Source organism: Dromaius novaehollandiae, chromosome 13, assembly GCF_036370855.1.
Source record: "Dromaius novaehollandiae isolate bDroNov1 chromosome 13, bDroNov1.hap1, whole genome shotgun sequence".
Lineage (NCBI taxonomy): Eukaryota > Metazoa > Chordata > Aves > Casuariiformes > Dromaiidae > Dromaius > Dromaius novaehollandiae.
In genome coordinates, this window is record NC_088110.1 from 17982336 (window position 1) to 17997508 (window position 15173).

Here is a 15173-nt window from a genome sequence, read left to right on the forward strand (position 1 = left end):
GTTCCCCTGATTACTCATTATTAGCTGTTAAGACTGCAAGATAAACCATTATAGCAAGAAAATACTTCAGCTAGTTGTCTGCATGCTCCTAATCAGAACTGGAAGCTAGCTTCTACTGTCCAGAAACTGCAGCAAACGTAAGGGTAAATTTGCTGTAACCTTCTAAGGGCTGTAAGCCAGGATTTTTGTAGGACTGAAATATGGAGTCAGTTCTTGGCCCTCTGTTGGCTTTGAGCAGGAAAGGCAACTCAGGCAATTAAGTCTGCCCAAAAGAACATACATCTTTTCATAACATACTTTGCTTACTAGGCTCATTAGTTTTGTTTTGAAATCCATTTTGATGAGTAAGTAGCAGGACCACTGCTGCAACACTCAGGAGAGACTCAAGAAACGCTCAGCACACATTTAGATTGAGGGACTGCTAATGAGGAACCCATAGGTAAGCAATTAAACTTGTTTATCGAAGTGAACCAGCAGCGGGGTTGCTGTTACAGATATTGTACGCACAGAATCCTGCTGCCAAAACGGGCCTTGACCCTGCGAGGGTCACCGGGGAGCGCAGGAGCTGCCGTGGAGGCTGCGGCCTGGCCCAACAGTCGCCAGCACCTCACTGCTTCCCACCTGCACTAAATCATTAACACAGGCTTTGAGAGCTTGGTTTTCCCTGCGAGCCAAGAGCGCCTCTTACCTAAAAAAAAAAGAAAAGGGGGAACAGCCCGGCGGGGCACGACGCCAAGCTGCCCTTCCGCGGGCGGGGGTACCGGGGGGGGGGTGGCCATGGCGCCGGCCCGGGCCCCCTCAGCGCCCGCCTCGAGCACGCGAGCGCCCCTCAGCCCGCCCCGCCCGCAGCCCTCACGCGGCCCCCGCCCCAGGGACCGTCACGTGACGGCGCGGCGCTGGGCCCGCCCTCCGCCCCCCGCCAATCAGAGGGCGGCGCCTGGCAAACTCGCGCGTTGATTGGAAGAGATCCGACCTGCCAGCGGGGAGGAGAAGAGGGGGAAAGTGCGCTGCCGGGACGGGGTGTCCGAGATGGCGGCTGCGGAGCGGGAGGACGAGGCGGAAAGGTAGCGGCGCCCTGGTCCTCTCCTTCTTTGCCCTCCCCTCCGCCCGTGCCCGCAGCGAGAGGAAGGTGGCTGCGGGCCCGGAGAAGAGGGGCCCTCACGGCCCTGCCGGAGGGGCGGGCGGGGCCGGGGGCTCCCCCTGCCGCTCGGGGTGGGGGGGACCCGCCGTGGCGCCGCGACCGCGCTGCTGGGCTGGGCCGGGCCGAGGCCGCCCCCATCCCCACCCGCCCCGCAGTCACGGCGCTCTCCCTGTCCGGTTGCCTCTAGGCGAAGCATCAGAGAGGCGGCCAGAGCGCGCCTGAGGGAGCACGACGTCGGCGGGAGGTTCTCCGGGCTGCCGCTGCCCAAGGCGTCCGTGCTGCTGCCGCTGGTGGTGCGGGGCGGCGCGCTGTGCCTGCTGCTCACCGTCCGGTCCATGCAGGTAGGCGGCCCGGGCCGGGAGGGGAGGGGAGGGGAGGGGAGCGGGGCCGCGGCTTGCGGCGGCCCCGTCCCCGCCCGGCGGTTTGCGGCCTGCATCTCGGCGTGGCCGCGGAGTTGCGAGGAGACAAAACACTGGTGGCTCTGGCGTGTGCAGGGCAGGAGAATAGCAGATTGCTACAAATCTGTGTGACAGTAAAAGGCGGCTTCCAGGTCAGGAAAGGAGACTTTGATTGTTTGCCTTGGCCTGAATAAGAAAATCGATTACACAGTGCAGTTCTTACGACTGTGGCTTTTGAATCTGCATTTAGTGTTACTCGCCTTGCTTTCAGATAGAAAAGGCAACAATCTAAATCCCCCACAGCTTTTCTCTCAGCATTTTGTTTTCTTTAAAAATCCCCTTGGCCTTTTTTTTTCCCCTAGATCACCTGCTTTTATTCAGAGTTCATTTATTTATGTTTCTTTTTTGTTACTGAAAAATGAAGGAGATTTTTTTTTGTCTTGCTTAGAAATTCTAAGACCCTAAGGACTACAGTTACTCAGCTAATAAACTGATACTAAATGGGCTTTTTACTGATCTTTATATAGGCCTATTCCTATAATGTACGCAAAGGTAGCATTATTTCAATGTGTATTTTAGCTATTCTTGCTCTTGCCTTAAGTATTTCAATCTCGCTGTTCAAGATAGCTGTCTGGATTCATCTGTCAGTCTCATGCAAGCAAGAATAAAATGTGAATTTGAAAAAAAAGTATAGTATGATTTGTGCTGTACTATATAAGTTACTGTATGTGCATTTCTGACAATGAGGGCAAGATATAGGCCTAGTTTGAGGGGAAGAAATTCTGAATGTTTTCCTGTGTAGCTCTTGATAAGGCACCTTCCTTCTGATCCGCAGAGCTCCTCTTACTAGGGTTTCCAACATCTTTGACTGGAAAGGTAAATGAAACATGAAGTAGTTCTGTGGTGTGAACCAGTGCCTGTGTGGATCTAAGGAGAAACGTTAGATGTGTTATACTAAACAGTGATACTCTTTTAAATTCTAGCTGAGAAGATCACCAGGCCAAGTGTGTTTTCCAGGAGGTAAAAGTGAAGCAGAAGATAAAGATGAAATTGATACTGCTCTCAGAGAAGCCAAAGAAGAAATAGGACTCCAGCCAGAGGAGGTGGAAGTCATCTGTAGGCTTGTGCCTGGGATTGATAAAGTAAGCAATATATTGAACAAGTCAGAATATCATTAGAAAACAAGCTTAAAATCATACTGTTGTCACTTGTAACTATATTTTCTTTTTGTAAGGTTAATAATGATCTTTTCAAACCTATTACTGTGAATAATCACTGCTTCTTAAAGTACACAGCCTGTGTTGCCAGCAGAGTGAGAGAAGAGAGTCTCTCTATTTGGCCTTTGTGAGACAACATCTGAGTACTGTGACCAGTTATGGGCTCCCAAGAGCCTGTACTGGAGTACCAGAAGGCCACTGGCAAATTGGAGAGAGTCTAGTTGAAAGCCACCAAGACAGAGAAGGGGTGAGAGCACATAGAGTGTGAGGAGAGGCTGAGAGAACTGGGTTTGCTCAGCCTGAAGAATAGAAAGCTAACTGGGGATCTAATTACTGTCTCTAACTACCCCCCCGCCCCGGGTGGTGATAGAGAAGATGAAACTTGGCTCTTCTTGAAGGTGTGCAGTGAAAGGACAAGAGACAATGCAAACAAGCAGCAGCAAGGGAGGTTCCGATTAGATGCAAAGAAAGATCCTTCACCGTGAGGTTAGCTAAACACTGGAACAGATTGTTCTGAGACACTGTATAATCTCTGTCCTTGAAAATATGCAGAACTCATCTGGACAAGGCCCTGAGCAGCCTTGCTTTGAGCAGGGGGTTTGAACTAGGTAACATCCAGAGGTCTCTTTCAGCCTGAATTGTGTGAACTATGATTCTGTGATTCTGTTTGCAGCTCTAGGAAGGAGACTTCTTACACTCCAAGGACATCTCCAGAATGGAAGTCACTATTAGAAACTAACAGCCTGTGAATTTACAAATAAACAAAGTTTACATGGGATCAGTTTTCCCATTTCACAGAGGGGATATTAAGTTTTAAAAGACTTTATTTTTGATGTTAAGGGTTTTTTTTGTTTTTTTTTTTTTGTTTGATGTAACAGTTTATTAATACTTTTACTCTTTTGGTTTTGTATCTGTTAGCTCCTCACTGTTAGCAGTATCCTCACCACATTAAAAAGACAAAGGATTAGTCCTAAAGCCTGTTTACAGTGCAATTTTATTTCTTTCCATTATTATTTTATATAGGTAACAACAGACCCACACACTTCAGAGGCTATAGGTTAAAAGGATACATTCAGTTTTTATAACTGTTTTCAGTGTTTTCCAGTGAATTGCCTCAGTCAATAGGAAGGAACATATTTTGATCATATTCTTCAGGCACCTTTTGAATATACAGGAAACACTGAACTCTTAATGCCCTGGTAAAGTACTGTCTACCTCTGTAGTTATTTCCTCAAAAGAATTAAAATAAATTGAAAACTCTCAAAAGTTAGTTAAAACAGTACAAATTGTTGAATATGGTACAGTTTTGGTTTTGGACCATAAATTTTTATCTGTCAGATTCTGCTTTGTCTCCCCTGTATGTACATTCAAAGTGATTTTTGACTTAGATGGATTCCCTCCAGACTTGCATCAAACTAACAGTACAAATGTTGAGCTTTGCCATTAATGCTTATTGTTTTTAAAAAAAATGGAATTAGTAAGATAGAGGACACGAATAGTCTTTTGGTTATGCAAGAGACTATTTCAGTAGTTTTTTGCCTCCCTGTGGAAGAAGGGATCATCTTTAAAAATAAAAATGTGCATAAACCAGCAGTTCCAAAAAAGTGTATGTGTTGTGTATATATAAATATACTTTTACCATATATGTATGGTGGGTGTGTTTATATAGTGTGTGTGTGTATATATGTATATATAAAAAAGTATAAGTGATTTGAACATTTGAATTAAGATCAGAACTCCCCAAAATAAGTGAAGGAGACCTGTGAGAACATGCTTCTGTTTTTTTTTTCTCTAGCAGATTGACAAACCTTTTTAGCAGCTGTATGATCATGCAGCATGACCAGAATATTAGTAAAAGCAATGCTTAATTAATTTAAAAAGAGAATTTTAAAGAGTTTGCAAGTATATTTAAAAGTAAATATAAATATCTTGCCATTTGAGGGACTAAAATTGCATTATAAGTGTGAATATTTCAGAGGTTTCTCATACTCATCTGAAATGCTTTTAAAATAAAGAACTTTCCTTTACTTGGTACAAAATTAGTGTTTATGTTTTCTTTTTTGTTTGTTTTCTTTTAGATGAATCATTTGGTAACGCCAGTTGTAGGATTTATAGAGGATACATTCCAGGCCACTCCAAATCCAGATGAAGTGAGCGATGTTTTTGTGGTGCCACTGGAATATTTCATCAAGCCCTTAAATTACATGACCTTGCCTTATAAGACTTCATCAGGTCACTTAAGTCAGATGCATTGCTTTACATATGATGACCATGCACATAAAATGTCATTCAAGATATGGGGACTTACTGCACACTTTGCTGTATTTCTTGCTCTTGTAATTTTTGGAAGGAAACCTACCTTTGAAGTTGATTATGATCTTGACAACTTAATTTCATCTGCTGTGCAGAACTTCATGAATTTGTATGCATCAGTACATGAAAGGAAGAAAAGTAATCTATGAGATACTGGACTGCCAATTAATGAAACTTAATGAAATTGGTGAAAAAGAAAAGTTTTGGTTTATTTTCTTTGTACCTGTTATTTGATTTAATTTCACATTTGCATTTTTCTGAACTGGGAACTTTAATTGGGTTTTTAAAAGTTCTGGTAAGTTAACAAGCCCTAATTAGATTCATGTAATTACTGTGTCTGTATTAGGGTTGTCAAAAGCATGCAATATTTTTGATGGACTCGCAGTTAATATACTGACTTGCAAGATACAGGTTCAATTTCTGCCTTTGTCTTGTGTGATTTAAGATCATCTTTCTCCGATTTGCCTTTCTTTTGTAAAATGAGATAATACTGCTGTTTTTCTCTACCATTTATCTGTTTGAATTGGAATATAAAAATTTTGGAAGATCTGTCTATCTCTTACTCTGTGACGTACCACATGTGGCATAATAGATACAGTCTTGTTTAGTATCTTTAAACACTGTTATGAAAAACACAATAAAAATATAGAAGGTGACAGGTGCTTTCACAATCTTTTTTTTTTTTTTTTTTGTGGAGTTTTGTAGGGAAGATGGAGGTTTAATGAGTTTTATTCCTTTTGCTCAACTTAACATTTCTCATAGGAAATTTTGTAGGCTATGGAAAGCTTAGTGTACAGGCAATGATACTGAACTTTCTTCCTCAGCATCTTGTTAGCATCACTCATGCAGCTCCTAAAAGGAGTCATTTTAAAGAGAGAAAAGTAGAGTTCAGTAGTCACAAAGGCTGAAGTGCTTATTGAATCTTTACCCGTCACCCTGGCAATGTCAGATACATGGTGTTCTTCACGCTGTGAAACCTTGTTTACTAGTTGCTGGTAGACTAGCAGCTTATTCATAGTGGTCATCATATTGTGGCCAAATGATTCTGTTTTTAAAAGCACAATTGAGTTAGGCTGGATTTGAGATCTAATTTAGAAGTGAACAAGTTACTAGTCTTTAAACAGCTAATCTTCTCTGAGTAACAAGTGAGTTCAAAGCATTCAGGGTCTCTCAGTTGTCATGTTTGATAATGTTGAAAGCTGTTTCTCCAGAGTAAAAGTTGCCTTTGTTCTAACTCAATAGCTGTATTTTATTCTCTGGTGATAAAATGAGTTGCAGGCACTTTTTATGAATTGTTTTGTAGTTAAGCAGAAATAGAAATTTTTATATTAAGCAGTTTTCATGGTATACTTGAAGTTGTTTGCAATTTGAGCAAAAAGCCTCACTTTTTTTACTAAAAAAATAAATGTTTCTCAGGTATGACTTTTATAGCTAATTATTATTTTCTAGAAAACCCCATTCTAAAATTATTTATTTATTGTTAATGGCTTTCGATACTGCATCTGTAGCATGCTTTGGCTACTGCGCTAGGGCAGTAGACTTTAGGCACTGAAACATCAGCTTGTGTCTTGCTGATAACTGCCAAATGACCTTTTATAGAAGAAGAAAAAGATTTTGGAATTAAGCTCAGCTGAGGGAAATGTACCAAAAGAATTCAAAGCTAAAATCAATGCAGATCTTCTTGGAAGGACTCAGTTTTCCTTTTGCCTCTTTCCCCAAGTTGCAGATTTATGATTCCTTATTATTTGTCTCTTCCCAGAGGTAATTAAGTGGCAGTTATCCTACCACTGTATTCTACCTGAAATATTCTTTATGCTGTGGCATTAAAAAAGTTGTAAGATTGGCAATCCCAAAACTGAGTTGGAAGAGGCCTCAAGAAATAGCCTAGTATCTTGCCACCTAAAGATGGGATTAGCTATATGATATTCTGACAAATACCTAACTTTCTCATAAGCTTCCCTAGACAGTCTATTGTAGTCCTTTAAACATTTTTAACTTTACAAAGTTTGTCTAACTTAACAGATATTATCTGTAGTAAGGAAGACTTATTTAGTAGAATGGAGAATACCTCATTGCCTTAGTTACTTTCTGCATATCCGAAGACTGTGCTACTCCATCTTCCTGAGGCTGCTTTGGACTTAATGATCAGATTCCCTCCAGTCTTTTTTTTTTGTCAGTCATATTTTCTAGATCTCTTGTCATTTTTGTTGCTTTCCAGACTCTATAGTGAACCTTCCTCTTTCCTTTATTTTATTTTTTTTATTTTTTATTTTTTTCTTCTCCTTTAAATATGTGATACTCAAACCTGGACACAGTACTCCAGCTAACCGCTTATTTGGATTGGGTAGGACAGGATGACTGCACAGCTCCTTTTCATATATGCCACTGTGATTTGTCCTTTGTGCAGCAGCATGGTAATATTGACTCATATTTCATTTCTTTCACTAAAGCTGCCTCATCATTTTGTGAGAAAAATCTGCTAATTGTTCCTATACTTATTTATTGTATTCTGTGTTTGAATAGTTGATTATACCTACCTACGTTTAGCACTTTGTCCTTATTGAATTACATCCTGATTTTTTTTTGAAAACATTGTAATTATCTACTAGTGTGTTTTCAGACATTTCCATTTTACAGTTATCCTCCAATTTAGTGAATATATTTTCTGTTTCATTTACACCTTAGAGTAAGCAATACTCAGAACAGGCCTCTACAGAAGCCTAATCTTGATAAGTAGTTGCACTTTGACAATGAATTGTTAACTACCGTGTGCAGTTTTCTAACCAGCCATGCGAGAACTACTACTAGTTTCATATAGACCAACTCTCCTTACCGTGCAAACGGGAACATGTGGCAGGACTTTATCCAAAACTTGAAGATTGGCAGTTCTCTATTTACACCAAGCCTGTTACCTGCCACATAAAGGAAGTAGACACATTTGTCAAAAATAGTTCATGTGAAGAAAATATTGGTTGCTACATATGTCTTTGCTAATCAAAGTACTTATATAAGAGTTACTTGTTCTAATATTTTTCCTAGGAATTGTAACAATTAGTCTGAATTCTCTAGTTCTTTCATAGGGTACTCGTTGCCTTTTCCCAGCCTCTATTATGGAAGGAGATAAAGTTCCCTAAGCTTCAAAGATAAGTGCTAGTAAATTTGAAATTGATTCTTCGACAATGGCTATAGCATTGGGAAGTTTCAAAAGATTCAATCAGCTTGAATGTCTTAGCATGTCTAAACCTGTCATATTCTTGCATTAATTCTTTTGGCATCTATGTTAATTATGCTTGATATCAGTTGACTTCTTAAGTTAAAAAGAAAAAAGACACACACATATATGTGTGTGTGCATATATATATATATATATATATATATACATACACACACATATACGTATTTTTTTTTAGCTGGGATAAAATTCTTAAAGAAGTAGTACCCACATTTATGAAGAACAGTTTTATTTTCTTTATTAAACGCTTGTGAACTTGTTTAAACATTTAAAGATAAACCTAACTTTAAACTCTTCATTGTATTATTCATATCCTCAGTGGTTTATCCTAATGTTAATGTATACAGGGAAAATAACTAATTAAAATAAGAACATTGTTAATTAAAATAGAGCGAACCAATTAGACCTTCAATTAGTAAACAAAATGGGTACCAAGTGACATAATTACTAACTTAGCATCCTCCTCTGGTCCCAGCAGGCTTTTTTCTTCCTTATCTACCAAATCCAGCACAGAAATCATACAAGTTCAAACCTTGATTTTATTTCTCCTTTTTCAAATGTTGGCCTTGTCCTTACAGGTCCACAGAACAACAGTTACATTTGATGCTCCTTTTGGCAACTGCAATTTTTTTTTTTTTTAATCAAATTAACCATTTGAACTAGGTGAAAAACTCACAGAAGTCCAGCCAAAAACCCTCCAGTGATTTGCAGACTTGCCCCAAAACTGCTGGGGCTTCATGCTGATGGGAGTGCACATCAGGACCTACACACTATGCATCCTTGATAATTTTACTGATACCAGGTTTGAAATTTGGGAACTGCTTTCTTAACGTAAAAATTCCATTCTTTCTTTGGATATCCATCCGGCATTTGAGTGCCCGAACTACTACTTTGAGCACAAAAAGAATAGAAGGAAATTTAAGCACCTATTACTAAAATTGCCATTCTGCAATCCCATGCTTAAATAGTGGGAGATTGTTTCCTTAGGCAGTCTTAGGATGAAATGTTTCCACAGTTCTTGAAGCAGAAACTAGTGCAGGACTCCCCCACCCCAGCTAGATGGTTGCCTGATCAATTGGTATTATACTCATACTCCCTTTCCTTCTTTCAAGACACAAGGGGTGGAGAGTGCCCCAGGGGAAGTATCACGAGATCTGGGGATACAGGCATTTGTCAGGATACTACCACTGAAGTATAAGAGAACTGAGACTGGGTATTTCTGATCCTGGGTAAGCACCCTGTATACTTGAATATTGTACTGAAGGGAAGCTGCAGCTGTTACGTACCTCATGGTTTTAAAGGAGAGCGTGACTGTGCTTCATCGTGTGAGATCAGACTTCTGGTAGATCTTCTGCGGAGATGAATCTTTCCCTGGGCCTTGGGCTGCAGGGAAGATGTGTAAACTTAGCAAATGAAAAGATTTAGCAAATCTGTTGTTCTGAGAATTTCCTATTGGGAAATGCTGTACTCTGCTCCTTGAATTGGTTCACAATCTGAGGCAGTTAGCTGCCCCCTGCATTGTACAGAAAGTTTTAGGCATCTAACAAAGGCCCTGGTTTCCCGTCATGCCACAGGCCTGGTGCCTTGCAGTTAGGCACTGCAGTGTGAAATGTTACCATGCCTAAGTTCCCTTTCAGATCTGTCCTTAAATTCATGTAATGAAGTGCTTATCAAGACCTGGATGTCCCAGTGCTCTCTCTTACTAGTCTTCCATTACATCTCAGTATTACAGAAATGGATTTGTATTTTGTATTTGTATTTTATTTTGAATGTGGTGATTTAAAGGATTCCTTTACTTGGAATTATTGATTGCAAATGCATTTAAGTGTGGTATGTTAATATGGCTACCAATCTGTAAAGGTGTCTTATACATGTGTATTTACCCCCTGAACTACTACTCACAAACAAATCACAAAGGCCATTGCTCAGTTGAAAAGTGCTATTAAAAAAAAATGCTGTTAAATATATTAAAAATGGATTCCAGAATCCTTTCTCAAGCAATCGGATAAGTAATGCAACATGACAGTGAAATGAGTGCAAAGACTTGTATCAGAACAAAAAATTACTGGTATGATGTAGAATTAACTAAAAATAAATAGTATGAAGTTTAATGTGAGTTGTTAGTCATTCTTTTAGTCAATGTGCAGTGATTCAGCATTTAACATTTCTACGTTTTTGAGTGCTCAATCAGGCTTTTGGTATTTAATGTTTATGCAAACATTTAACATTTATATATATTTGATAGGTAAATTGGTATTTAACAGTTATAACTGTATTGAAGAAAATCTAATGAAAATTACTCATAAAGGGATATAATATATATGCCAGTTTACAGCACTTCTGTATTGGGGAAAAAACATACAATGTTCATTGCATTTCAGGAAGTTCAGTGCACTCAGTTTAATTAAAATCCTTGTTACTTTTGCATAGTTTGAGTTCATGCAGGGTTAAGGGAGTCATAGTTAGATAAGAATGTAAATATTCAAGAAAGGACATTATAGTCAGCTTATGCCAACATCATACCTATATATAAACAATATGAAATCTGGAGAAGTTTTTGTCTTTCAAGCTCATTTAAATGCTTACAAGTCAATATAATGTACCTACAAGGATTCTTTTTTTTTTTTTTTAGTAGGTTGCCATAGCAATGCAGTTTTCATAGCAGTACATGTTTAACCATCTCCAGTTAAAAATCCTTTAGTTATAATAGAAAGGGCCATTAGATAATGCCTCCTTCCCTCTAACTTTATCTACTCCCAGAATATAATCTAAGAAATTAGGTAGACAGAAAAAGGAATCTTACTTATTTCTGATTTCTTGCAGAAGCTACAATTTCGTGGCCAGAACATTCATTTAGGGATGGGAGAGATCCAATATAAATTTATTTCTTTTATGTCACTAAAATTGACACCCAAAGAGTAAAAGGAGTGCTTTATGATGTTAATTAAATTTACAATACTATAAGGTTGCCTGCTGCTTAGTGCTTTAGATTTGGGATAGGTTTTGGGGTTTTTTCTTTTTTTTTCAAAACAAAAAATAACTGCACTAGGAAGGAAAACATCCAAGTAGTAATGAAATATTAATGAAGAATAATCATCTTGTTTGTCAGAATCTGCTGCAGGGGAATGGTTGTTCACTGGCTAGCAATAAACTCATTTTTTTGGACACACTTAACTTCTCATTGTGAATTCTGTAATCCTGTAGACTGTGATGACCATTTATTGACCTGTGTGTGTCTTGGCCTCCACTCTATTATAAACTACCTTTGGATTCACCTTGTATTTAAAGACATATTTCTACTACTCATCTTACAGCTGCTGCAGTGCTTGTCAGTTAGCATAGCTGCTTTAAAATATTTGCATATCTGTTCCTAATTAAGTGCTGCCTATAGTAAAATCCAGTACTACTGGCAACAAACATAGGAACTGGGCTTCAGAAGAAAGCTACATTTGTCTTTTAACCCTATGCTAGATCATAATGCTACACTATAGCCCCCGTAAGAGTCCAATATCCAGTTTGTTGAAATGAGCAAGAATAATCCCAGGTTTAGAGTTCTATATGTGTTTGCAGGATTAAGGATGTAGTGCTATAAATCTGTAGTTAGCTAGATTTGTATACAGAAACAAACACCTGTAGAAAAGGGATTGACAAGTAGCACATTTAAATAGTGTATATTTTATTCTCTGCTTTAGATGAACCAAATGAAACAATCTGATTTTCTTTTAAGTTAATTGCTGCACATCCATAGCTGACAAAATCATGATAATTTCATTGACTTCAGTGCAGTTGTGCCTAATTACATGCTGTGAGGCTTTGGCTCATACTGCATACCTACTTTAACTGGTAATGCATGTTATCTCAATTATATTTCCTCTTCTATCTTTTCATTTGTTGTTTTTGTTTTAATATTTGCATAACAGGTGTTATCAACGGTTTGTTTAGAACAGAGTAAATCAGTTGCTTTTTAAATATTAGGGTGTAATTCTTAGATTAAGAGCAGCATTCTTTTAGATCTTCTACAGTATGGATTTGCAGATATTTATGGGAAACAAACTGAATAAAATGGGAGTGCTGCAGTTCTGTCATTGCCAGGTTTCATTGCTAAAAATGGAAGTCACACAGAATTCATTATTTGAGGCTTTGAGCTATTAACAGTCAAATCAGAAAGGCAGTAACTGATGAATTAGTAACAGATGTAGACAAAGGTTTGCTAATGCTTGGGAAACTGGGAATACCATTAACAAAAAGGAAGCTGATGGTATACACCTGGTGTCAAATTGTTCCCTACTGAGGCAAAAAAAAAAGGTGTGTGTAAAAGGTGTGTGTAAAAGGTGTATTCTCTATGATCATCAGTCAGAAAAAGACTAGAAGACAGCCCCAAATCAGATTGAAAGCTTTTTATTTGTGAAAATCTGTTAATTTGAGCAGAACTCTAGCAGGCTCTAAAAAGAGAAATTACTTAGAGGTGAGAGCACAGGAGTTTGTGATACAGAAACAGAATCTCTTTGGGGAGGGGAAATAGGAAGTGGTTGCTGTAGCAGGGACTATGATTAGATCTCCTCTCTGATAAAGGGAAAAGGCATAAGAATTTGAAAGACTGTAGGAGAGCGATGTGTGTCTGGAGAGGGGAACTGGGTGCCTTGCACGGGCCGAGCAGCCGGCCTGGCCGCAGACCCCCGCGAGAGTGTCCCCCTGCACAGCTCCCTCACGCCAGCCTGGCTCAGCCTCTAGGCCGGCACGGCACGGCACAGCCCCTCAGGCTGGGAACCACCATCAAAACTGCCGTACACTGGCTACTTAGTTCTGTCGGGCAGCTACATGCAGGGATATCCAAATAACAAAATGCATAGCTATTTGGAATATGACTATATTAATATATATACACTCAGCATCAAATAATTGCCCACACTTAACTTCCTTTCTGTATTGCTCATGTTATGACATCTGGAATGCTGTTTACCCTGTGTTTACTAAATAATTGTCCTTCAATGTTTTTTCAACTTCTGCTAGAACTAATGAGACTCTTCCAGTTGATTCTGGCTGACTTTACATGGTGAGCTGAGCTAACATAGAGATATATATGCCTGGACTCATGCTGTACTTTGAGAATGAACAGCATATCCATAATAGCCTTGTTGCTCTGTCTTACTGTTCCTTTTCAAAATTGTTTAGTAAAGCATAGTGTTTTTGTAAATGGGTAATTGTTTTCTTAATCCCTAGAAATGAAGAAGAAAGAGTTCTCTACTAGGAAAAATACTTCTATGAAATAGAAGGAAAAATCTCTTCTATCTGAAAATTGTCTTCCAAATATATTTCTGTTATTTAAAACTATAACACTGATTTTAATTATTAGAATTTGCTGCGGCATTTACACCAGCTTTGAGTAAAGGTCATTGATTACCACACTTACTTATTTACCACACTTACTTATTTACCACATAAAACATCACTCTGAAATTAAGAGCACCAGTCAAAATAAATGCTCCAGTAAAATTTTATTAAATAGCACTGGTAGTTAGATATTTTCATAGATATCTTGTTAACTATCGTAATAATATTTTTAACAAAATGCATACAATTGTATATCTGATATTTTCCCTCTCTAGCTTCTGTATGTCCTGCCACTACAGTGCAGACATTTGTATCTGATTTTGTGATGTAGTGGGAATCACCTAATTCCTGAACTCATTTTCTCACGTCTTTTGTCCATTTTGGCTATTAAGGATATAAAACATTGGGGTTAAAACTTTGCGGTAATTTCACAACCAGTTCCCCTTTTAAACCTCTAAATCAGATTCTGTTTACAAGCCCCACTTCTGAAGTTGAATTTCCACTGGGACTGCAGCTCTGTAAGTGAGGCCTCCTGAAAGACTCCTGGTTGGAGAAGACAGTTGCCAGGTGGGGATTATTATCCAAACTGTCCTACAAAAGTGGAGCAAAGGAGAAAAGGTGGGATAATCAGAAGAGAGACTGAGGGACAAAAATAACATGATATTATGTATTATTGCAGTGATAAGTATCTTCTGTGGCATATCTACCCCCTATGTGGAGTTGTAAGGACATCTTTAGTTGTATAAAGCTAGTGAAAGGCAGAAGGTTCTTGCCCTTTAGCTCTAGCAAAAAGCAGCCAGAGCTGTTTTAGCACATCTATTGCAGTTACCACTTTTTTGTATTTTTTTTTTCCTTCTGATTGTGGCTTTCAGTGAGGAACTCAGTGGAGTCCTAGAACAGTTAAAGAATGAGAAAATTGCACATGTAGAAAATAGTGACAGATATTCCTGGAAATGTCTTCAATTGTATTTTTAGGTTTACCTCCCTGATGTAGATTTTCAGGTGATATAAACCATGAAGTAAATGCAGTTATGCCAGTTTACACCCAGCTGACACTGTAGTTCAAGTGCTTATATTAACCCATTTTTTGTTTCCAAAAAGTTAAGCAAACAAACACAATTATTGTACACTATCATTTTAATGGGAAGTATCTATTACACAATATGCATTTAATACATTTGTCTGGATTTATCTGGTGAAGAGGACTCTGTTTTTTAATTTAGCTGTAAGCCATAAATTCAGCCCGAAGATGGGGCTGCTATCTAACATTGCCAATATGCAACATTTTGATACCTTCTGAGAATTAAGACCCAAATAAGGAAGCTCTTCACTTATGACATCCTCCAAGTTGCATTTTTTACATCTGAACTGGTTATTCAAGATTGTCTAAATTGAAAAGTTTCAGGTGAGTTTCGTGGGGGTTTTTTAATTATTTTTATTTTGGATAGTTGACGCTGTGACTGTTACATGAAGAAAAGGTGTATCTGGAATTCAAAGAGAGGAGTAGGGAAGGTGAGGGAAGGTCAACAGCAATAAAAAGA

At 38.8% G+C, this 15173-nt stretch overlaps 1 protein-coding gene across 1 annotated transcript; it reads left to right on the top strand.

The window, feature by feature from the left end:
* Positions 1-924: 924 nt before the first annotated feature.
* NUDT7 (nudix hydrolase 7) lies at positions 925-5725 on the top strand. The gene is made up of 4 exons (XM_026107651.2): positions 925-1064; positions 1329-1482; positions 2523-2681; positions 4835-5725. Exons 1-4 carry the CDS (start codon positions 1030-1032, stop codon positions 5216-5218), a joined length of 732 nt encoding a protein of 243 aa, XP_025963436.1. The 5' UTR covers positions 925-1029; the 3' UTR covers positions 5219-5725.
* The last annotated feature ends 9448 nt before the right edge of the window (positions 5726-15173 follow it).

Excerpts from the sequence above, each read along its gene's own strand:
- NUDT7 (XM_026107651.2), top strand. The coding sequence starts at position 1,030 with ATGGCGGCTGCGGAGCGGGAGGACGAGGCGGAAAG. Across the intron at positions 1,065-1,328 it reads CGGGAGGACGAGGCGGAAAG|GCGAAGCATCAGAGAGGCGG; the intron begins GTAGCGGCGCCC and ends GGTTGCCTCTAG. Across the intron at positions 1,483-2,522 it reads TCACCGTCCGGTCCATGCAG|CTGAGAAGATCACCAGGCCA; the intron begins GTAGGCGGCCCG and ends TTTAAATTCTAG.